The 22,983-nt window shown below is 52.9% G+C and overlaps 1 protein-coding gene across 1 annotated transcript in view; it reads left to right on the plus strand.

Moving 5' to 3' along the window:
- Positions 1 to 14,089: 14,089 nt before the first annotated feature.
- Positions 14,090 to 22,983, plus strand: part of LOC138817614 (growth arrest-specific protein 6-like) — a 28,412-nt gene continuing 19,518 nt past the window's right edge. The window contains exons 1-3 of the mRNA XM_070008076.1: positions 14,090 to 14,335; positions 14,950 to 15,116; positions 21,685 to 21,709. Of these exons, the coding sequence (XP_069864177.1) occupies positions 14,239 to 14,335; positions 14,950 to 15,116; positions 21,685 to 21,709 (289 nt within the window). The 5' untranslated portion in view covers positions 14,090 to 14,238. The remainder of the gene's footprint in view (positions 14,336 to 14,949; positions 15,117 to 21,684; positions 21,710 to 22,983) is intronic.

Raw genomic sequence — 22,983 nt, forward strand, 5'->3', positions numbered from 1 at the left:
GCCTTGAGCTGAAGAGCTGAGGGACAGCGCCCAGGCCCAGAGTTCAAGCCCCACAACCGACAAAAAAAAAAATCAAAAAAAAAAAAAGAGGGAGAAAAAGATAGGCAAGGGGAAGAGGGAGAACAGGAGGGGAGGGGAGAGAAGGGGAGCTAAGGGGAGGGGAGGGGAGAGTCATTAGAATTACGTGGCTCAAAGAAACCATGAGATTTTTTGCCATATTTTTGAGTATCTTGTAGGTCAAACAATAGTCATTTTTATGTATGTATACACAATTTTATATCTTTTGGAGTTACCTCACAGACCACACTACCATACACATGGATAGATACATGTACACTGATGCTTGATAATCATTGCTTTTCACTTTTTTATGGTTACCCACAGGGAATTTCCCACAGTCTTAACCTCCTGCTGGCCACTGGCTTGTTTACATTCTTCCCCAAGACCAGCAATACTGAACTGGAGTGGATATTTGGAGTCAGCAGGGCTTCTTTCCACACTTCAGATTCTTTCCTTGGATCAATTCCCAGAGCAGAAGGTTGGGGAGACAGCCCTCGGGACTCCTGGCAAGCACATCACCGGTCGCACAGGGGTGCGGTGCTTTCCCTAAAGAGGACATATTCACCACCAATGACAGTTCTGTTGTGTTGTCGTTGGGGAAGTTTGTTTACCTTCTCGGAAGATTAAAATCCCCTGGAAGTTGAAGGCATGGCGTTTCAGTACAGGCCAGGGCCTGGTCCTGTTCTGAGTCCTCAGTTCCCACTACCTGGGACTGGAGGAGGGGGAAGAAGGGTTCAAGTGCCCCATCGCAGCTCGTCTGCTCCCGAGGTCCTGCCCAGGGCAAGGAAAGGCCCAGGAAAGACTCAGGCACTCCGGCCAGTGGAACATCTAGGAGGCGGTAAGGGGTCCTGCCTTCCTGATGGAAGAGCCCAGAGCGCAGCCATTCCGGTGCAGCTCAGCCCTGGTACCTGCTGCAGGTCCATTCACACAGAATAGACAATCAGCCATGAGAGACGCATGATCATATTGTGCCTTTCTTTCTGGAAGCTTGGGCTTGATTTTCAGGATTTACTGCCACTAGGTAGACTGTGAGCTTGGTACACTCTTTTTCCTGAAATAACCCTAAGGTTCTGCAAAGATGTGGGTGGTGAGAAGGGCCTGGGTGTGGAGGGCTGGGCGAAGGGCTTCCTGTGGGTGAGGTCAGATTCTGATCTTCAGTGCTAGCTTTGAGGCAGGCTGGGAGTGGAGCTGGGTTCCGCCCGCGTTTCTTGTCTCAGCAGAGCAGTTTTCATCTTCCTCCGGTGAGAGCCTGGGTGGTTTTGAGAAAGCAGTCTTGCCTTGCTGGGGCCTGGGGACCAATTAACAATGATGCATCCGTGCTCTGGGATCTGGGAGCTTTGGAACCGGAGTTCAGGCCTCCCGGATGAGCCGTACCTCAGAGCACTTCTGCTTCACATCTAGGCAAAAGGGAATCTCAGCAAGAGTCTGACTGGGCTGACCACAAGAAGGCTGAGCCTCCTGCAACTCATGTCTGAAGTTGTCTCCATGACATAGCCAGCTTCCAGGCCTGCCTGGAGCTCTGGCTGGACTCTTGTCCAGCCCATCCACCACAGAGGCCCAGATGCCTGCTTGAGTTTTTAGGCCTCTTCCTCTTAGTTGATCTTTCCCATTCAGAAGTAAACCCCATTCATTGCTTGGAGTTGTTGGAACCGCTCTTGGGAGCTGCTTGTTTTTGCTTTACCCATTCACCATTTTGTTTTCCTAGAGTCACCCCAGAGCGTGCAGCTGCTGAGCTGTGGGTTGTTCGTAGGACTCAGTCCCAGGACCACCACGGGCTCAGGCCATCACAGCTGTAAAAACCTCGCCTGCAGTGTGAAACAAGCTTTAAAGTCTTTATGGCTTTTTGTGGAAACTGCCCTGCTTTCCTCTGCTGCACCCAGCAGTGTGACAGTCGTCCTTGGTCACACGTCCTTGGACTAAGGTCCTCTGACAGCTTATCCCAGACTCAGTACAGAAACAGGAAGCATCGGGCCCGAGACTGGTCAGGATGCAGCTCTGGTTTCTGCATCTCCTGCCGACGGACACGACCTCACTCACACTCTGCAATGTGTCCAGAGCCAGCCTTGCTGCATCATGGCAGTGCGGGGTGGAGGCTGGAGGAGCACAGACCCAGGCTAAAGTGCTCTCCTGAGCCAGCCAGCTGGCAGGACAGGCCCAGCAGCTTGCTGCAGGAGCAAGCTGGGGTGTCCGGTGCCCCGTGGTCTACCAGCAGCAGCTCAGAGCCTCTGGACTCCTTCCCCTGCCCTGTCACCAAACTGGTCAGGGGCAGTGGGAAAGGTCCCAAACACAGTCCTCTGGGAGAAAGAATGTTTCCTGTTTGTGTTTTTTGTGTTGGTCCTGGAGCTTGAACTCGGGGCCGGGGGTTCTGTACCTTAGCTTTATTTTGCTCACAGCTTTATTTTGCTCGACCACTTGAGCTATAGATCTACTTCTGGCTTTTTGGTGGTTAATTGGAAATAAGAATCTCACAGACTTTTCTGCCTGGGCTGGCTTTGAACTGTGGTCCTCTGATCTCAGCCTCCTGTGTAGCTAGGATTACAGGCGTGAGCCACCGGCACCCAGCTGAATTTGTTTCTGATGCTGGTCAGAGATGCAGGTTTCTGGAGTAGCCGCCCTATGTGGTCACACGTCTGATCCCCTAGCCTGCTGCTCTTTCAGCCCTCAGGCCGCCCCTCTTTGGTGGTGTGGCAGAGGCTGTGGACGCCTCTTAGAAGGGAGGAAAGCCTGTGGCCCGGTTCTGCCCACCAGTGCCTGTCATCCCCTCCCATGAAGACTCAGATCATCAAGAATGATCACTGTAGGCACCCAGGCAAGGAGGACATGTCCTGGCTCCTGCCAGGATGCACAGCCTACGGTCAACCTGTTCGCTGGTGCTGGCTGCTCAAGCCAGGACAGACTGTAGCACCAAAATGGACAGGAAGTTCAGCATCCCAGCCATACCTGCTCTGCATTTTCAAGTGCTCAGGACAGCTCCATTCGCACACTGGAAGTGCCGCTCCCTGGGTTCCATGAGCTTTGGGGCCCCAGGGTGCAGGGAGGAGGGGGTCTCCCCCAAGAGAACACTCTGCTTCTGAAGTCCACACGGACTCGGCCTGGACCACAGGTCCATTTGACTTCCAGCTGCAAAACCTTGGAAGGAAAGATCCCAGCATGGAACCAGACTCGAGGGGTGAGGTGCTCACAGCAAGGCAGGAGGTGGAGTGACCGGAAGCTGCTCGCTCCTCCTCTCTCATTCTCCACAAACAAGAAAACGGCATGGACACATCATAGCGGTGTGCCCACCTAAAGGCTCTCTGTCCAGGGGCCTGAGATCTTGACCCAGTCAACTTGTCCTGGACATCCTACCACAAGTGTTTTGTTTTAAAGGTGTTATTTGTGTCTGCCTTGGTCTCCAACAGAGCTATCAGCAGGATTATTATTTTTTCTAACCAGGAATTTCATGATAAGTGGAGGGGCCCCAAGGGACTGTCCAAACTCACCATGCTTGAACCTACCAAATGGATTACTGAGCTCTAAGGCTTGTAAATCAGGAGTTCTGTTGTGAGGAGATTGTTCTGTAAACAGTCTTGTCTAGAATTGTGGGTTCGGCCCTTCATTCAGAATACAGATCAGGCTCTTGTAAACCACCACGTGTCCAAAACGTAGTTTGTGATGGGCATGAGGACTGTCAAGAAAGCCTCCAGGAGGCAGGTGTGTCCCTCCTAACCCGCCGCTCCTCGCCTCCCACCCCCGGGACTTTCCCATCGGCCAGTGCACGTTCATTAGCTTTTTGCCATGAATTTTAACCCTGAGTCTACCAGCTAATGTCAATCCACAGATATTTCCCAATAAAGGGGCAAATCACGTTTGCTCATAGGAAAGATAGCTACTAAAAGGTCTGTCAAGGCCATTCAATGTCCTTGAAGAGCAGGGCTGTGGAGTCCAGCCACGTGCCATGACCCTGCCACCCTCTTTATCTGTGCCAGAGGACACTCTGCCCTCTAGAATATTCCAGGAACTGGCTCTACCTGCTTTCTGCTTCCTCCATTAACGAGAGCTGGGAAGTGCTCAGCCCTTCACATTGTCACGAGCCTGGACTTGAAGATGAAAAGGCCACATTTGTTCTTCCCCGATGTAAGGACAGACAGTTGCTGTGGGCCTCTCCCGGCTCTGCCAAGCGTCACCAGAATACACACTGGACATGTGGCACCCGAGGCTACAGCCCCATTCAGAACTGGGAGGGGCCCGGGCAGGTAATCAGTAAAGGCAAGCTTGTAATGGGCAGTTGACACTAATCAATAGGAGTGAGTCTTTACAGAAGGGGAAGGAGACACAGACACTGAAGCCAAGGCAGGGTCCGAGGGGCATCCTCATCAGCCCAGACCCCAGAAGCTGGAAGGACAGAGAGCATCCTCCCTGAAACATACCTGGCTCCAGGCTTCTGGACTCCAGGCCTGAGAAAGACCAAAGTTCTTTTTAATCCCTCAGCCCGTGGCTTTGCCCAGATTCCTGGGCATTGCCTTGCTCATGCCCATGACCTTCCCGAGGGCACAAGGCCTGGCTGGCAAAGCCAAGCCACCCTTGGCGTCACACTTCCTGTCCTGAAGATGAAAAACACTTTGTTACATGGAAGTGGCTGTGTCTGTTGGAAAGAACTGTACAGTTGCTATAAACGCCTTGGATGCTTTCCAAAATATTTATAGGCCTCTTCCTACCCTGTGTTGAACCAGGTTCCTTTAGTAGAAAGTGTAATTCAAGCAAAGCTCATCAGTTTGTTTCAAACGGGCTCAGCAAACCACAGCAAACCGCAGCACCTGACAGGGGACGCCCGACTTCCCTTTCACAATTCTGCTTACAGTCACCATTGTGTACAAGCGAGGCTTTGTTCCTGTGATACCGACTTGTACCATAAGCAGTTCTGAGTCCCTGCCTGGTAAGTGGCCAGGGCAGCCTCCATCTGGCCGTGAAGGGCAGGTCAGAGGGAGGCTCTGCAGCGCACTGCGATCCTGCTCTGGGTCCTCACAGAGGAGGGTGGCTGGCATGCATCTGCTCTACCACTGAGCCACCTTCCCAGCCCTATCTGTCACATATTTCTATCCTGCAAACTTTAAATAAAAAGTCACCTCTGGAGCTAAGCATGGTGGCACACACCTGAGGTTCCAGCTACCTGGGAAGAGTAAGGAGGATCCAGTCCCAGTCAACCAGGGCTCAGTGGTAGAGTGCTTGTCTCAAATGCATGAGGCCCTGGGGTTCAATTCCTCAGCACCACATAAACAGAAAAAGCTGGAAATGGCTCTGTGACTCAAGTGTTAGAGCGCTCACCTTGAGCTGAAGAGCTGGGGGACAACACCCAGGCGCAGAGTTCAGGCCCCACGACCGACAAAACAAAAAACAAAACCACCAAAACGCAAGACCTGATTTGAAGAATAACTAATTTTAAAATGGCTGGAGGCATGGCTTAAGTGGTAGAGTACCTGCTTAGCAAGTATAGGCTCTGACTACAAACCTCAGTATCATGGAGGCGGGGGAGGGGGGATGTAGGAGAGAGCCAGCCTGAGCCAATCATAGAAATAAAGAAAGGGATATGGAAAGCAGCTTGGGTGCCACCTCAGCCACCCATCTGATGGCCCAGATGACACTACCCGCCCCAGGCTGCCAGCCCAGAGACCCTCAGGAGGAGCCCCAGCTCTGAATTCCCAGTCAGTACTTTCTCCACAACCATATGAATCACCTTCCAAGGCCTTTGTGGGAACTGAGTGAGCTCCAGTGTTGCTTCTCCACAGGCAGTTTGCCAGAAAAGACAGTTCCAGCAAGATTGCTGAGTGACCTTGCAAAAGCCCTGATGGTATTTCGGTAGAGAACAGGGGCAGGCCAGCTGCAGGGCCACTTCGCCTCTGCCAATCGCCAGTGGCTAGGCCTGTTCAGCCTTCCCAGCCATGGAGGAAGCCAGCGTGGCCTGGCCGAGCCTGCGTGGGGGCCCTCCAAGCCTGACTTAAGACCTGTCCCTTACACAGCGGAGAATTCCATTCTCAAAGGGAAACAAGCCACTTTAAGAGCAATAGGCTGTAATAAAAGTCTCCTTAGGTGCAGAAATGTAAAGACACAGTGAAAAGTGAGCCTCCCTTCCTACACCACCCTGTCTAGGAGGCAGTGTTTGCCGCTCTGCTTTTGAGGGACACCAACTTTGAGAGAAACTTGGCTCCCCAGGGATGGGGTGATATGCCTCCAGGGCCCTGTCTTCAGGGCCATCCATTACTCCAGACACCCTTAGAAGCCATTTGCCGACCTGGCCTAGAGTGCCCCCATTCTGTGGAATCCAAGTTCCCAAAGCCCAGGGTTCTGGGGTTTTACACACTCCGTCCTGTGGCCACCTTTCCAGAGCTCTGGAGTCAGCACAGGCCTCCCGGACCCTGTGTGCCCAAGGCCGGTGAGCTCCCCCCGCCAGCCTCATGGTCCCTGAGGGAGCCAGTTTCATTCTCTCAAGCCCCTCTGAGGCTTAGGAGCTGACCTCAGGATGGGGTGGCAGTGGGGGGAGAGGAAGAGGAGGCTCAGGAGCCCCTTCAGGCACCAGTGCACTTCTCTTGGTTTGCCACTGCATGGGAGGCACCAGTGGCCCGTGTGGTGGGCAGGGCCTCAGGACAGGCCTGGGGCTATTCCATCCCTCCCTGAGGGCAGGAAATGGGGCGGCCTGCATGGCCACACTTGTCCAAGAGCAGCTAACAGGAAGGCTGCACAGAGGTGCTGAAAGGCTATGGAAGCCCAGAAAGGGGAGACAAGTAGAGCTGGACTCTGTGGTGCTACATGGCACAGCCTGTGTGGTATTAGGTGGGCAGCAGAAGGGCTGGACACTCCAGGGCTGTTGGTTTCCAATGTTCTGACATCTCATGCAGAAAGTCCAGCAAGTGCCAGTGGCCCAACATATGCAGAGACCAAGTCAGTACCACTCGGGGTTCTGTGAGCCAGAGACAGATAGGGGAAGTGCAGAAGGCTGGAGGCCCCCCCAGGAGGCTCTGGAGCAGTGCGGGTGCTGCTACCTCAGCTCCTGTAGCCGGGCCTCCTGCACACACATCCCGGGGCATCCACACAGCCTGCCCTGGCCGTGTGGCCCTCCTCTCTGCTCTCTTCCTGCTTGTGCCTTGGTTTTGAACAGATCTGCCACGGAAGACAACCCCAGCTCAGGCAAGCACATGACCCATCCTCCAGGCTGCTGGCCCCTGGCCAGAGCCCATGCTGACAAAGGACACCCAGGAAAGAGGCAGAGGGGCCAGCTCCTCCCTAGAAGGTATATTAAATAGGTTGGTTTCATCAGGTAGGGGATGACGAGAACACCACATGGTATTCAGGCAGGAAAAGAAGTTTAATTACCGAACTGCTGTGCCTGCTGTGCATAGTGGAGAGGCTTGGCAGAAAGGGGTGACCTCCCCGCCCCCCCCCAGCCAGGACTTATCTAGGCCAGGGACAGGAGGAGGTGTGGCCAGGTGGGGGTAAGGTGGATCTGGATGTGACCTCAGGGCCTGGGGACCTTCCTATGGTCCGATGGGAGGCGTGACCAGGAGTGGCCAGGATATGACCTAGCAGGAGGGGCAGGTGACTGCTTCCAGGTGTGCAGTTACCTAGTTAACACAGACACTGGGTGGAGACTTAGCCAAGAGGTAGGGAGGGGTCTGCACAGGGCCTGCGTGGCCTGGGCAGACCTGACACTCACCACCATTTAGTAATCACCTTGCTTCTACTTAAAATCCAATTCATGTGTATTCTGAGTTAGTTAACACAATGTATTAGGGTACTACATAAATACAAAAAAGAGAAAGGAAAATGCACATTCTCTATTACGCCTTTGTGCAAAACAAAATTAAAGACCCATTCACAGTTTTGTGGAGCACGGGTGAGGGCACTGGGTATCACTTAGCTGGGGATGACCGCGCGCTGCCACCACGGAGAGAAGCCAACCCCTAAAGTAACACTGGTACCCCGGAGCTGCGATGTGTGTCTCTCAACCAACCTATGAATTTTAATAATTCTAGCTTATCTGCTAGCAAGGAAGAAGAGTTCTGGGTATAATTAGTTTTTTGGATCTTTTAAAACTGTAAACTTCAGTGTGGTAGACAGTGATTGTGGCCTGTAATGTGAAAGCGGTTCTTCTGTCTGGGCCTCTGCTTCCTCCTGTCACCCAGCAGACGGCCTTGGTCTCCCCAGCGGGCTTCCACCTGCCTGGTGATTCCACTGCCCAGACCTGCAGGCCAGAGTGACAGTGCACGTGGCCAGCCCTTGGGGACAGGGTGCGGCCACATGAGGACAGCCCAGCTGTGGTTGCTGATGTGCTGTGCGGGGAATGCCTGGGCCACCTTGGCTCCCAGAAACAGAAGCTAAAGAGGGCACTACTCCAGGCGGTACAGGCCAGCCCTAGAAGGTGGCCAGGCTCAGTCTCCCGACATCTTAGCCACACAAGCCAGCCCACTCAATCCACAGAGCTGAACTGGCTCTTTGAACCAGGGGCTGGTCTGAGGGATGCTTCGGGGGCAGCAGACAAGGGAGGTCTGGCTGCTGGAGGAATCCTGGTATTTTCTGCATTTTCCATGTCATTGTAGTCCAGGACAGTGATTTTTTTTTTGGGGGGGGGTCCGATCGTGGGTCCTGAACTCTGGGTCCGGGCGCTGACACTCAGCTCTTCAGCTCAAGGCTAATGCTCTACACTTGAGCCACAGCGCCACTTCTGGCTTTTTTTTTTTGCTTATGTGGTGCTGAGGAATCGAACCCAGGGCCTCATGCATGCGAGGCAAGCGCTCTACCACTGAGCTACCTTCCCAGCCCAAGGACAGTGATTTTTAAATCAAAGAAATGTATGCCATTTAAGACTTTTTCTTTTTTTAGTCCTGGGGTTTGAACTCCAGACTTTACACTGCTAGACAGGTGTTATGCCACTGAACCACATCTCCAGATTTTTTTGGTCAGTAGTGGGACTTGAACTCTGGGCACTGTCCCTCAGCTCTTCAGCTCAAGGTGAGTGCTCTACCACTTGAGCCACTTCTTGTTTTCTAGTGGTTTATTGGAGATAAGAGTCTCATGGACTTTCTTGCCAGGCTGGCTTTGAACCATGTCCTCAGATCTCAGCCTCCTGAGTAGCTAGGGTGACAGGCGTGAGCCAGCAGTGCCTAGCTCTCCAGATCTTTTTGTGCTGGTTATTTTTGAGATGGAGTCTTGTTTCCTGCCACATGTATTCCTGGACTGCTGCTGGCTGGTGACAGGCCTGTGTTCCTGTGCTGGTGTAAGACACTTTTGTGACATTTGTCATCATGGTCCCCAACATCTAGAGACCTTGGACCACAGGTGTTGTCTGCTCCCTGTACAGCCAAGTTCTAGGGCCAGGGGAGGCGCCCACTGGACACAGCAGCCTCCCCACAGGGCTCCTAGGCTTTGGGCAAAAGACGGTACTGCCACTATGTCTTGGTTTCCCTCACCACAAACCCCAGAGGAGTTGACGGTGGCACGGAAGCACTACAGACTGTAAGGCCATGAGAACAGGGGGCAGCCTGTAAAGGGTATCTGTTGCTGGCAAAAGCCTCACTGAGGGACTGCAAAATGTATGCTTGCTCTCTCCTACATGAATGGCTCAGAGGAGAGGAGTCACAGGCGCCCAGCTATATTCAATCTTGAGTCTCAAAGTCTTGACAAATAAGAAAATAGTCCCAAAGAAAACAGCTTTTGAAGATAAAAAATTGTAGTGACTTTTCACTTAAAGTCTCACAGATCTCAGTCATCACACTCGGCCTTGGGTTTCCTTTATAAAATGTTAACTCCTTTTTGGCAGTTATTTAAAAAAAAAAAAAGATAAGCCTGGCCTCCAATGTTTAATTCAATAAAACAGTGAGTTGGCTTTTTTACTATGCAGAAACTTTACTTTGCATTAAATCCTGTTTCCTTGTTTTCTTTTTTAAAAATTCCTCTAAATGACACATTTTGCTTAGCTTAGTGGTCAGAAACAGGAACTTCTGAGGACGAAGCAAACTTCTAATGCACGTGGCTACAGACTGCAGGACCACCTCAATCTGACTATGAGACTGACCAAGAGCTTATCCAAGAACACATTTAACTGCCAAAGAAGTCGGAAATCTAGACACTGTCTCAAAATGCTGATCATCTGACAGTGAAGATTCCAGATCCTCAGGATAAAAATCATCACTCTGAAAGAACAAATAATACTTTCTGAAGCTCCTGCCTCATCATTAGTAGTGAGCCACATGTCCTGAACTGATTGCTTAGTCATGAGAAAGTTTTATAGACTTTACATTTAGACCTCTTTGACATTATTCCTATCTCTGAGTTTGTGCAAGCTACATAGAAGTATAAGGAGTGCATGTCTTAGCTTTCAGCAAAGTAGAGCTCTCCTCCTAGAGCCACATAACACTAGCAAATAATCCACTCAAATTAATATCAGAATTACATCTGAGGTCAAAGTAGCTATCATAAGGATTCTTTTTGGTTTGTTGGTTGGTTTTTGCGGGTTTGGGGGCTTGAATTCAGGGCCTGTGTGCTGTCTCTGATCTCTTTTGCTCAAGACTAGAGCTCTACCACTTGAACCACACCTCCACTTTTTGGATTAATTTTTGGTTAATCAGAGATAAGAATCTCATAGATTTTCCTGCCTCAGCTGGCTTTGAACCTTGATCTTTAGATCTCAGCCTCCTGAGTAGCTACAGGCACGAGCCACCGGCACCCCACTTATAGGAAGTATTCTTAACAAAATTCTGCCATGATTATTAATCAGACTATCCCAGGGATGCCAGTATGGTTTAACATCTGAAAAATCAATTATGGAATTTATATATTAATAGATAAAAAAGAAAAAAAAACTCTGATCATTATGCAGAAGAAGCATCTGACAAATTCCAGTGTCCATTCCTACTTTATGGAAAAAAACTCTCAAAACAATAGAAAGAAAAGGACACTTTCCAACCTGAGAAGCAGGTTGAAATATCCAACTAATACCACATGAATGATGAAGGGCTGGATTCCATCAAGGATAAGAGACAATGCTGATCAACAATTCAGAATTAAGACAGGGATATCCCCAGCAGGATGCAAATGCTAGCATCACAACAAAACAAAACAAAAAATAAAAAGAGTATTACTTCAAAAGAGGAAATTTTAGATACTAGAATTGCTTATGTAAAACATACTACTGAATACCAAAAAACAAAAGCATCAAAACAAATTGAGTTCAGCAAAGTTGGATGATACATGATAAATATACACAACTAAGAAATTTAATTAGATATTGAAATTAAAAGAATACCATTTACAACAGGGCAAAAAGTGAAACATTTATCAACAAATCTTACAACAAACGTGCTAGGCCTACATATTGAATACAAACCATGCTGGAAGGATTTAAGAAGTCTATGTCAGTTGGGTACGGTGGCTCATGCCTGTCATCCTAGCTGCTCAGGAAGCTGAGATCTGAGAATCATGGTTCAAAGCTAGGCTGGAAAGAAAATTAACCACCAGAAAACTGGATGTGGCATTGTACCTCAAAGTGAAAGTAGAGTTAGCCTTGAGCAAAAGAGCTCAAGAATAGTGCCTAGACCCAGAGTTCAAGACCCATGGCCAACAGAAAACAAAAACACAAACACAAACAAAACAAAAAGGCTATGTCAGTGAAAGATACATGTTATATTCACAGATGAGAAGATGCCCTATTATCAAAATGTTTATTTTGTGAAAATTAATCTATAGATTCAATACAGTCGAAGTTAAAAATCACAGCAGGTCTTTGAAGGAAATTAGCTGATTCTGAAATTCATATGTAAGTAAAATAATAAAACAACTTTGAGAAAAATAATGATGTTTGGATATTTATGTCACCTGACTTCAATTCTTACTGAAATCTATTACCATAAAGACAGACTGGTATTAACTTTAAGGAGAGATGAATCAAACAGAATAGTGTATAACAGAACCACACATATGAGGTCAGCTGGTTATTGACAATGATTAAAAAGTAAGACACTGGAGAAGGTAGTCTTTTTCAGTAAATAGTGGTAAAATATTGCTTTTCAGTAGCACATATAGACATAAACACCACATATACCTCAACCCCATTTATTCAAAATGGCAAGTAAAGGATCAACATTACTGATCACCAAATGGTGAGCAAATTATTGCTAACTGAAAATAGATTATGCTCCTATCTGAGAAACTTAAATTTATAGAACTTATAGAAGAAAATGTTAATCACTTTATGACACCAAAATCCGTTATGATAAAATAATAAATTGTACTTCAGAATTAAGAATTCTATCCTTTGAGACACCTCATGTGATTCCACTCTACCATCGACCTCAACACCCACTGCACCCCACTCCACCACTCCCAGCACCCCACTGCACCCCCACTGTACCCCATTTCTACTATTCACCCCATTTCTACCTGGTCTGACTCCTGCCTGGTGGGCTGGTCTGTCTATTCTCAGCTCTCTTGGGGCATGTAATTATCCAGGCAATAGCATCCACATTGTTCCTAATCCACTCTTCATTTCTGTCTTGAGTACAGCTTTTACTGGCAACTAGATTGAAAATTCTGAAGTTATCTTGTGTTACAAACCCTCCCCTATGCTCCGTATTTGCATCCTATATTGCTCAGTTTTCTAAATCAAAGTGAGAAAGTGAATGCATTCCTTAAATCAAATGTCTACCTGGTGAAAGGCATTATTACAGATTCAGTAGACAGGACTTGTTAGGCATGTGGGAAAGGAGGCCTGTTCGGCCCCAGGCTTCACCTCCTGGTTTCATGAGCCAGGTCCAGCCAGAGACCAGAGCAGAAGGGAGGTTTGGGGGGCATGGGCAGGAAGAGGCAAGGCAAGCATTTCAACCTATCTCCCCAATCTCTGTTCCTTCCCCTAGGAAGGAGGAGGAACTAGGGGTTAAATAAGGTGGAAGAAGTGGGTCCTTGCTGCCTGGCAGGGGTCTTTATCCTGTTCCTCCTGGATTCTAAGACCCTGCAAGGAAACCTCAGGAGCGAACGGCTCACAGAGGGGCCAGAAGCCAAGGCCGGCCCTGCGCTCTCATCCTCTCTGTTAACCCAGGAGCCAAGGCAGGCCCTGCACTCTCATCCTTTCTGTTAATCAGGACTCAGGAGCCAAGGCTGGGCGCAAGCGCTCCTCCTGTCTGTTAACTCAGGAGCCCAACCCATGAGGACTCCTCACAGAAGCAGTTCTCAGTGCTCGCACAGGCGAGATCTAGGCTACAAGGGAGGCGAGGGACCCGGCAGGTCAAGGCCCAGCGGGCTCCCCAGCCAGGAGCAGGTCAGGGCCCAGCGGGCTCAGCCAGGAGCACCCAAGCAGGCCAAGCAGAGAGGCGAGGCCGAGGTCGCAGGCCCTGGGTGACGGAGGCAGGGCCGAGAGCTCAGCTTGCCCAAGACCCAAGGGTCCTTTCTAGGGATGTGCACGTGCGGAGGCCTTGTGCACACGCGGAGGTCGAGGCCCGGCCGCGGGCAGGCACCCGCACGGCCTAATAGGCCGCAGGAGGAAATCACGAGCCCACTCGGGTCTCTGAGACAGCGAGAGATCCGCGGGAGACCTGGACGCGGGACCCCGGGGGCGTGGCCTGGTGCCCACCGCGGGGGTCAGACCTGGGCTGGGCTCTTCAGATTGTTATTCGGGATCTTCAGGAACATTCAGGTTGTGAGCTCGGCCCCGCGAGCCTATGGCCTCCGGAATCCCACCGCGTGGGGCAGGCGGCTTGGCTCAACGTTCTGATTAAAGAGACAGAAAGCACTGTGTGCTCTGTGCTCCGCCATCCGCTGCGGGGAGAGGGCGCGGGGCGCCGGCATCCGCGGAAAGGTCCCGTCGCGCGCGCCGGGCACCCGGGCCCCGCTGCCACCGCCGCCGCCGCGCCTGTCCCGGCCGTGCCCCGGCCCCGCTCCCCGCGCCCTCCGCAGCCTCGGCCCGGGGCGCTCCGCCCGCCTGCCGTGCGCTCCGAGGCCGCAGCCCCGCGCCGGCCCCGCCCCCGGCCGCCTCCCGTCGCCGCCGCCGCCGCCGCCGCCGCCGCCCAGACCGGCCGCGAGCGCCCGGGGAGCCGCACCGCCGCCGCCGGGATGTGACCTTCAGTGCCGGCTGCACGCGGGGAGCGGAGTCCCCGCCCCGCGGCGCCCGCGGCTCTGACCCGCGCCCGGCCGCCCGCCGGCCCCTCCACCCGGCCCGCCATGCCTCCCCCGGCCGGGGCCGCCGCCCGGGCCGCCGCGCTGCCGCCGCTGCTGCTGCTGCTGCTGCTGCTGCTGCTGGCCTCGGCGTCCGCGCACGGTGAGTGCCGCGGGGCCCGGCTCCAGATCCCGACCTCACCCCCCCCCCACACACACACCCGCACGGCCCAGCCCGCAGTCAGTCCGGAGTCCCACACGGCCCGGCCCCAGATCCTGACCTCATCCCGCTCCCGCTCCACCCGGCCCGCAGTCCTTGACCAACGCACTCCCGGCCCAGCCTTAGATGCCAACCTCACTACTCCCTCCCTCCCCCCTTCCTGCACGGCCAAGGTCCCCGCACGTCCCGACCGGGCACGTCCCAGCCCCGCACGGCCCGGCCCGCAGTCCAGAGCTCCGCACGGTCTAGGTTCCCGCACGGCCCGGGCCCGCAGTCAGTCCTTGACCTCCGCACTCCCAGCGCGCAATCCTGAGCCCCGCGCACCCCGGCCCCATGCGCGGGCCCGCATGCCCCGGCCCTGCCCCGTGCGCGGTCCCCGTATGCCCCAGCCCCATGCGCGGGCCAGCATGCCCCGGCCTGGCCCCGTGCGCGGTCCCCGGCCCCGGCCCCGGCCCCGGCCCCGGCCCCGGCCCCGGCCCCGTGCGCGGACCCCGTGCGCGGGCCCGGGTCCCGGTCCGGTGCGCTGGCCTCGCCGGCTGACGTGCCCTCTCCCGCAGCCGCACTGCTGCGCGCGCGCGAGGCCGCCCAGTTCCTGCGGGCCCGGCCGCGCCGCGCCTACCAAGTCTTCGAGGAGGCCAAGCAGGGCCACCTAGAGCGCGAGTGCGTGGAGGAGCTGTGCAGCCGGGAGGAGGCGCGGGAGGTGTTCGAGAACAACTTGGAGACGGTGAGCGCCCGGTCCTGACCCCAGACCCCAGGCCGCAGTCCCGCTCCCGCCCCGGCCCTCCCCGACCCCAGCTCGGCCCTGGCCCCGCAGCGTAGGTCCCGCGGCGGCCCCGCAGGACGAACGGAGCCCTTCCAAGTGCTAAGGAAAGGCCGTGGTTAGCAGACCGCGCGAACCCACGGTGGGGTCTTCAACCCCAGGGCTGCGGGAGCCGCAGGCTCTCAGATACCGAGGTGGGGCTGTGCGGGGGAGGGGAGGGAAGGGGAAAGGACGAGGAAGGAGAGAGGGTGGGGGGCGGGCTGGCCTCTGCAGGAGGCCCGGGGATGGACATCTATTAATAATGTCCTTGGGGAGTAGGACACCGGGCCTGCCGCCAACTGCAGAGCAGAGCCCTGCGGGCGTGGGTGCGGGAGGTGGGGGGAAGGGGAACGGGGAGGGAAGGCGGGCTGGGAGGGAGGAACAGGAGGAGGGCCCAGGGGGCTTCCAGGCAGCCCCACGCTCAGGCTCAGGCGAAGCCAGCTTTAGGGCGGTGGGGAGCCGCAGCTCTGCCAGCGGCGAATGCTCATGGTGAGCTCCCGGTCACACGGTGGCCTTTCCAGCGCAGTTCACACGAGGTTCACACTGAGGTTGTGATGCGGCTGGAATTTTTCTTTGCTCCCTGTAGACCCTGGCCTGTGGACAGCCCCTCCCCATGCTTGTTCCCTGTGTGTTGTGTAGGGATCCTGGCCATGACCTGACAGTCTGTGTGTTGTGTAGGATCCTGGCCGTGACTGGACGGTCGCTCTGTGTGTGTTGTGTAGGGATCCTGGCTATGACTGGACAGTCCCTCTCTGTGTGCTGTGTAGGGATCCTGGTCATGACTGTACAGTCTCTCTCTGTGTGTTGTTGTAGGGGCCTGGCTGTGACTGGACAGTGGCTCTGTGTGTTGTGTAGGATCCTGGCTGTGGACAGCCCCCGCTCTGGGCCTGCTTTCCTGAAGCAAGCCTTAGGCCTGTTGGGTGCCTGGTGGGTACTTTGTTGCATCTGCATGGTGCCACAGCTAGAACCCCTCCCCATCTTTCTTTGCTCTCCTGGGATGGCTGACTGTGCTGTCCTGCTCAGCAGTGAGCAGGCTGTGCTCCTGGTAGAGATCAAGGCTTGTTGCTTTTCTTGTTTCTTTGGTGCTGAATCCTGACTGCTCAGCGAATCTTGTCCCTGGCAGGTCTCAACGCCATAAAGGAGTCCCCCACCCCCATACCCTACATCTGGGCCCTTACACCCCTGTACCTTGTCATGTGAGCCCACATGCCCCTGCACCCGTCATGTACCCGTCATCTGGGCACCCTCTGGCACCCTCCTTGCCAGGAGCATTCTGCTGGACAGAGTGTGGGTCCGGGCCTGTGGCGACAAGCGTTGAGAGGAACATGGCCATGGCCCAGCCCAGGGAGCCCTGCCCGCTACAACCTGCCTGCCAGAACTACAGGCTGGAGCCGGCCTTTCCTGGCTGCCCTGACACAGGGCTGCTCTTCCCCGAAGCAGGCTCCTCTGGTTTTAGTTTATTTCTTGTTTTAAGTTTATTTGCAAAGATGTAAAATGAAGGTCCTCTTTGACACAGTGCTCTGCATTTCCCACCTGCGATGGCTACCATGCTGAAGTAGCCGATCCCTTTCTGTCTTGTCACAGTCTGGTCCTACGTTCATTCACATCTGAGTTGCAGTGCCCAGAACCAAGTAATAACCCTTGGATCGGTTTGCAGTTGGACACATTCCTGGGCCTCTTCCCTGCGGCCTGGGACTTACTGGCCCTGACCTCCAAGCCTGCCACCAGCCTCCTGAAGCGCTCTGGCCTGGATTTCTGGATTTGGCCTCTGGCTTGCTTTCTTTTAGTTCCTGGAAGCCAGGTGGCCTGTGGGACAGGGCTCTGGGAATCCAGGGTGGGGCTCCACAGTCCTAGGGCCTGCCACTCTGGGCTGTCCCAGCCCCTCCTCCTCTACACCCTTAGAGACCTGAGCATGGAAGTTCTGCACACACTGCTCACCACCTGCATTCCTAGCAAAAAAGATGGCCTCCCCTCTCCTCTCTCCCAGACTGGGCTGGGGTGGGGACTGTGGCCCTGCCCTCCAGCTAGGCAGCCCGGGCAGCTCAGGTCCAGCTAGCCTCTGGACTCCGGGGCCCCTCAAGCCATACAGGGGGCAGTTTTTGCTCACTGTGCTGGCTAATCCCAGGTCCTTCCTGTCAGCCTGGGTTCCAAGTTAGGGGTTCTTCCTATTGGGAGAAAGCGTCTAACCTCCCAGGCCTGGGCCAGCGGCCTGCTGGTTCTCACACACCTTCCGTGGGGAGGAAGGAGGTCCTCCCTCCACCCACATTCCGGATGTGTCCTGGGCAGCTAGCCTGGCCACTCTAATCACATTGCCCCTCCTTTCACCCAGGCTTCTCTTATCTCCTTTTCCTTTTTGTTGTTACTCTCCTAGTGAGAAGGGAGGGGTTCACCAGAGGCACAGGGTGGGAGGGTGTGTCCTGCTGGTCAGAGGCACAGGGTGGAGGGAGCATCCTGCCCGTCAGAGGCAGATCAGCCTCTTTTGTAAACCAGACACATGCATGCATATTGCTGTTTCACCTCTCAGGGAGCTGGTACACACATTTAGGTCAGGACCTTCTGCGCTTTTATGTTTTCAGGGCTCTGTTCAGGTCTTTTCTCAGGGAGGCACAGATGACACCTGGCCCCAAGTCCACTGTCCCATACTCACTGAGATGATTCGGGCTTTCCAAGGCTCAAGCTCAAGGCTGGTGCTCCACCATTTGAGCCACGCACAGCTCCACTTCCAGCTTTTGGGAGATAAAGGTCTCAGGAATTTTTCCGCCCCTGCTGTCTTCAACCAAGATTCTCAAATATCAGCCTCTGACTGAGCTCTTTTCTTTTACTATTAATGAACCTAAAGCCTTATTTATCAATGGCTTTGTGGTTGGTATCTCCTCAAACATTCTTGCTGAGTCTTGGAATTTCTTTTCTTGTTAGGTCTGTAATTTCAGTCTGAAGGTGATTACGGTTCTACTGTTTTGTCAAATTCAGCTAGTGTGGTATTTCAGGAGCCTAAACAGCAAACTGGTAGTTTAAGTGATTTTGAAGTTTGTCTCTTTTTTATGAAGAAGGTAAACAGCCGGCAGGTGGCTGCTCATCGGAGGCCAGTAACATACTCTGTCTACCTGAGCTGGGCGTGGGAGCATCCCCAGCCTCCTCACGTGGTACAGGATGCAGAAGTGCCAGTCTGCGTACCTGCATTCCAGCAGAATGAGGAGGTTATCCTCACCCACCCCACCAGCTCTGCTTAGTTAGGTTCCATGCTCTTCCCTCCTTGGCTGGAATTCAGTCAGAGATCTGAAACTGAGCAAGAAGCAGGAGCAGAGGTGTTGAGAGGTAGGATTCCCACTCTCTTGTATAAGAGGCAATGGAGAGCAGAGGTGGTGTGACTCACTCCTGGGAACTGTTATCAGGGTAGGGATCCAGATGTTCATTCCTCTGTTCCTGGGCACAACATCTGAGATGATGGTGCTGCCCAGAGTGCAGGGAAAGAACCTGAAGTGTAGGGTGATAGTAAGCAGCAATAGCTGAGGAGGTGCACCTCAGGGAATGAGCTGGACCATTAGAACTGGCTGTGAAGAAGCTGTGGAGCCCATGGTTGTTACTGTCCAGTGAGGTTACTCAGAGGCACAAGCCAGGGCACTTCTTGTGAGGCCTGGACCCTGTCCGTGACTACCCAGATTTGATCTTTATTGTTGATGGTTTGTCTTGAAGGGTTTTTTGTTTACTTTTCCAAATGCCTGTGCTTAGCCTTGATTGGAGAGAGTGGGCTCCATAGGATGTAGGGCCATTGTCTTGTCATGAGCTCAGGATACAGGCCATCTGGGATTTTAGAATGGGGTCTATTGCTGGGTATTTTCTACTTTTGGCTCCTGCCTCCCTATCCCCATTGTCCCTGTCAGCTCAGGACCCTGCTATTGCCAATTCTCTCACCATCCATCCACCCACCCATCTATCCCGTCTATTCATCCATCCTTCCATCCCTTCATCATCCATGACCCACCCACCCATCCATCTATCCATCTTTCCATCCTGTCATCACCCATCCATCCACCCATCCATTCATTCCCTCATCATCTACCCATCCACCCAGCCATTCATCTACCCACCCATCCATCCATCTACCCATCCATCTACCCATCCATCCCACCCATCTATCCCACCCATCCATCTACCCATCCATCCATCTATCCACCCACCCACCCACCCATCCATCTACCCATCAATCCATCCATCCACCCACCCACCCACCCACCCATCCATCCATCCATCCATCCATCCATCCATCCATCTATCCATCCATCCATCCACCCATCATTTCTTCCTCAACTTCCCCATCTGCCATCTCTATATTCATTGCTGCCCTGGGCCTTGGGAGATGGTCAGCACCAGGGCTGGTGCTTCCAGGTAACTGTAGCTCTCAGCTCTTGCAGTTAACCTTGTGTTTTATCACTTTTCTCCTTAGCTGTTTAGGCAAAATAGAGGCAAATCCTGGGGAATGACCTCAAGGTGGAAAAGGCCCCTAACCCAGCTCCATCCTCATCTACCCTGTTCCCATGGGTCTCGTACCTCCCAGTTCTAGAACAGTGAGAGTGTGTGTCAGGGAGTCCCTGATTCCAGTCTTGCCCCCTGGCCTGTCCTCCTCCCCCAGGGGTCTAAGATGAGCAGGCCTCTGTAGGGTACAGGTGGGGTTCAGGTACCTGGCAACTTGCGTTATAATGGAGTGGGTTCTGCTAAAGCAGTGTGCTCTGCTAATACCTGTGGTGTTGGGCAGTCTGTCTTCTCACAGTGCTCCCGAAGGACAGCACTGGTTTGTCAGGAAGATGTGTGACAATTTTCAGGTGTGTTGGTTTTAGCATTGTTTTTATTTGAGACTTATCTGTCTTGTTCCTGGATTATAAGGCAAAGTTGCTTCTGTTTCCTGAAGGTTTGAGAGGGCATTTGTTCCTCTAGGTGAGGTTGGCCGAGGGAAGATCAACATGTCACTTTTTATTCAAAACGCCTCTTTGCATCAACAGAGCTACTGCATACCACTGTTAACCGGCATGACTAGTGAGTTTGGAAACTTGAATAGTGCAAACACTGTGTGTAGTTGGATGTTTTTGCTAGTTCTTCATTGTTTCCTATTCTTACTAGTGCAATTCCTGGTTTTCTCAACCTGGGGGACACTTTTGCCCCCATCCTAAACCATTTGCTTAGAACCAAAGCCTTCCCCCAGAGATGATCTGCTGGCAACTGCCTGTTCCCCAAGAGCGAGGCTACAAGCCACTCTCTCTTGTTCTAGGGTTTATGTAATCATTTCACCTTGCTCTTCTCTCCTGTTCTTGCAGTTTGCCATCATGGCTAAGTGGATGAGCGGCTGCAGGCAGGCTCGCCAGTCCTGAGGCCCTGGCTTCTCAGACCTGGCTGCTTCCGGTGCATTCTGCCCACAGCCACTCAGGCAGAAATGTCCCCTTGTCTCAATCTTGCCTCACAAGAGTTCAAAACTCCCCATCTCTACTAGAGCCTTGGTTTCTAGATGCACATCTGGGTGCGCCTTACAAACTGTGTAGCGCCCCAGCTTGTCCCTTCAAGTCCTCCACCAGCTCTGTCCCCAAAGCAGACCCTAAGCATAGGCGTGTGTGTGGACCCCCCTTGGGAAGCGGAAGCCGTGAGTACCTGGAAGGTGCCCCTCTGCTGTCCTCTGCACTTTCCCGAGAGCCCAAGGGGAGCCAGTGGTCTTCAGCCTTCAGTCCTGCCTATTTGGTGACCTGGGACAAACTCCACAGCCATCTTAATGCTGAAAAGACCTTCACAGTGGTGGCTGTGCAGGCATAGCAGAAGGAGGTAATCATGCCTCTAGTACCACGGCTTCCAGAGGCTGCTGCTCTACAGTCCAGCTGGAGAGGGTTTGGGCCAAAGCGCTGAGGTGATTGGCCCTAAGCTGTACACTGGAACCTGATTTGACCAGGCACAGGCCAGAAGCAAAGGACCAGCCATTGGTCAGCATGGGCAGGTGGCTCTAGTATACACAGTCCGCTTGTGTGCAGTGTGGCACTCTTACATGAGCACTCAGGGATGAACAAGACCTCTCATGGCTTGTCTAGCGCATGTGTTTTGTATGACGAAGGAAGGCCAGTGTTGTGGGTGCTGGACATGGGGAGTCCATAGCTAAGGCAACTCCGCGTCTTTGGGAATATGACTGGGCCTCTTTCTGGAACGTTTTCTCCCTGGAGTGTCCTCTGCAGAGGCTCTCTGAATCCTGCAAGCAACAGTGACTTGCTTGTATCACAAGTAAGGATGCTTCAGAGCTGTTCTGCAGAGGCCAGTCAGCAGAGGCCTCTGGGGCTTCTGCTCCTCACAGCACCTTCCTCCCTGGAAGCAGCTTTCGGTCAGGAGCTGTGGTAGAGGAGTCTCATCTCCATCACCTGTCCCCAGAGGGTTTTGTGTCCTACGTTTCATAACCGGCTGCTGTGGTATTTGAGGAACCTTTGACTGTGCCAGTAAACAGATGTCTTTCTCTCTCTGTCCACAGGACTATTTTTACCCAAGATATCTAGGTAAGTTGAAAAACTACAGAACTTCTTTGTCATGCAGCCATATTTGGAGGAATTCCTGGGGGGAGGGGAGAGGACTGTAGGTTTGTTAACGATCCAAAGCATGAAGGTAAAAAGTAAGAGTGTGATGTCTTGTGCCATAGGTTTTAGTTCCTTCCATACCAAGGTTTGGCCTCAGGGTCTTGCTTGCTCAGCTGGTGCTCTATTACTTGAGCCAGGCCTCCCGCTCTAGCCCATTATGATGTAGTTTTATTTCATGTTGGTGGAACCTCAGTGCCAGTCTCTTCTCAGCTATGACTCTAGCCTCCCCCACTAGATGGAAAGGGTTAACATGGAGTCCTCAGACTTACTGGTCTCAGTGCTCTGTCCTTCCGAAGTTATGAGATCCCCCAAGAGTTTGCTGACATAAACCATCTTTATTGACATCTACCCCGTTATTCATTAAAACTCAGAACGTAGAAAGCTCTTGGTTTGGTTTGAAGACCAGGATCGCACAAGCACATGTTCTTTCAGCCGTTGGAGGGAGGTGTATGGGTGGACTGTCCCTCAGGAGAGGAAATGATGGCCTCTTCTTGGAGGACAGTTCTGTCCCCCACATACTCACTAGCAGAGACCCTCAGAATGGCTCCTTTCATGAACTAGCACCATTTAAAAGTGCTTGGGATGCCTATGGTTTGTAAGGAGAGAAATGTGTCTCTAGGTTTTTGTTTTGTTTTGTTTTGTTTTTTTGGGTCTGGTCATGGGGCCTGAACTCTGGGCCTGGGCACTATCCCTCAGCTCTTCAGCACAAGGCTAGCACTCTACCACTTCAGCCACAGCACCACTTCTGGCTTTTTTCTTTTTGCTTATGTGGTGCTGAGGAATCGAACCCAGGGCCTCATGCATGCAAGGCAAGCGCTCTACCACTCAGCCACCTTCCCAGCCCCATCTTTTTAACTTTGTAAAGTGCCCTCAAGTAAGTTTCTTGGCCTTCCATTTTCTCCAAAGTCTCTGCTCTGCCACCAGCAGAGGGGCTTGTGACTGTCTCTGAGAAGCCTGGAGTCACTTCGTGCACTGGATGTGCTGGTGCTTTGAGTGCTGAGACAGAAGGTGACAGTTAGCTGTGGCATGTAGCACTATACCCTGCCTTGCCCATGCTGTTTTCCCATGTGAGGACGAGCAACAGTGCCCACTGAGGGCCTGGGTGGAGACTAAATACTCCACCGGCATCTCCAGTGTTAATAAGAGGATCATGGTCAGGTAGCTTGGGCAGAAGAGGGCTTCAGTGCAGACCACCT

The sequence above is a fragment of the Dipodomys merriami genome, unplaced genomic scaffold, assembly GCF_024711535.1.
Source record: "Dipodomys merriami isolate MVZ:Mamm:240054 unplaced genomic scaffold, mDipMer1.0.p SCAF_70, whole genome shotgun sequence".
Lineage (NCBI taxonomy): Eukaryota > Metazoa > Chordata > Mammalia > Rodentia > Heteromyidae > Dipodomys > Dipodomys merriami.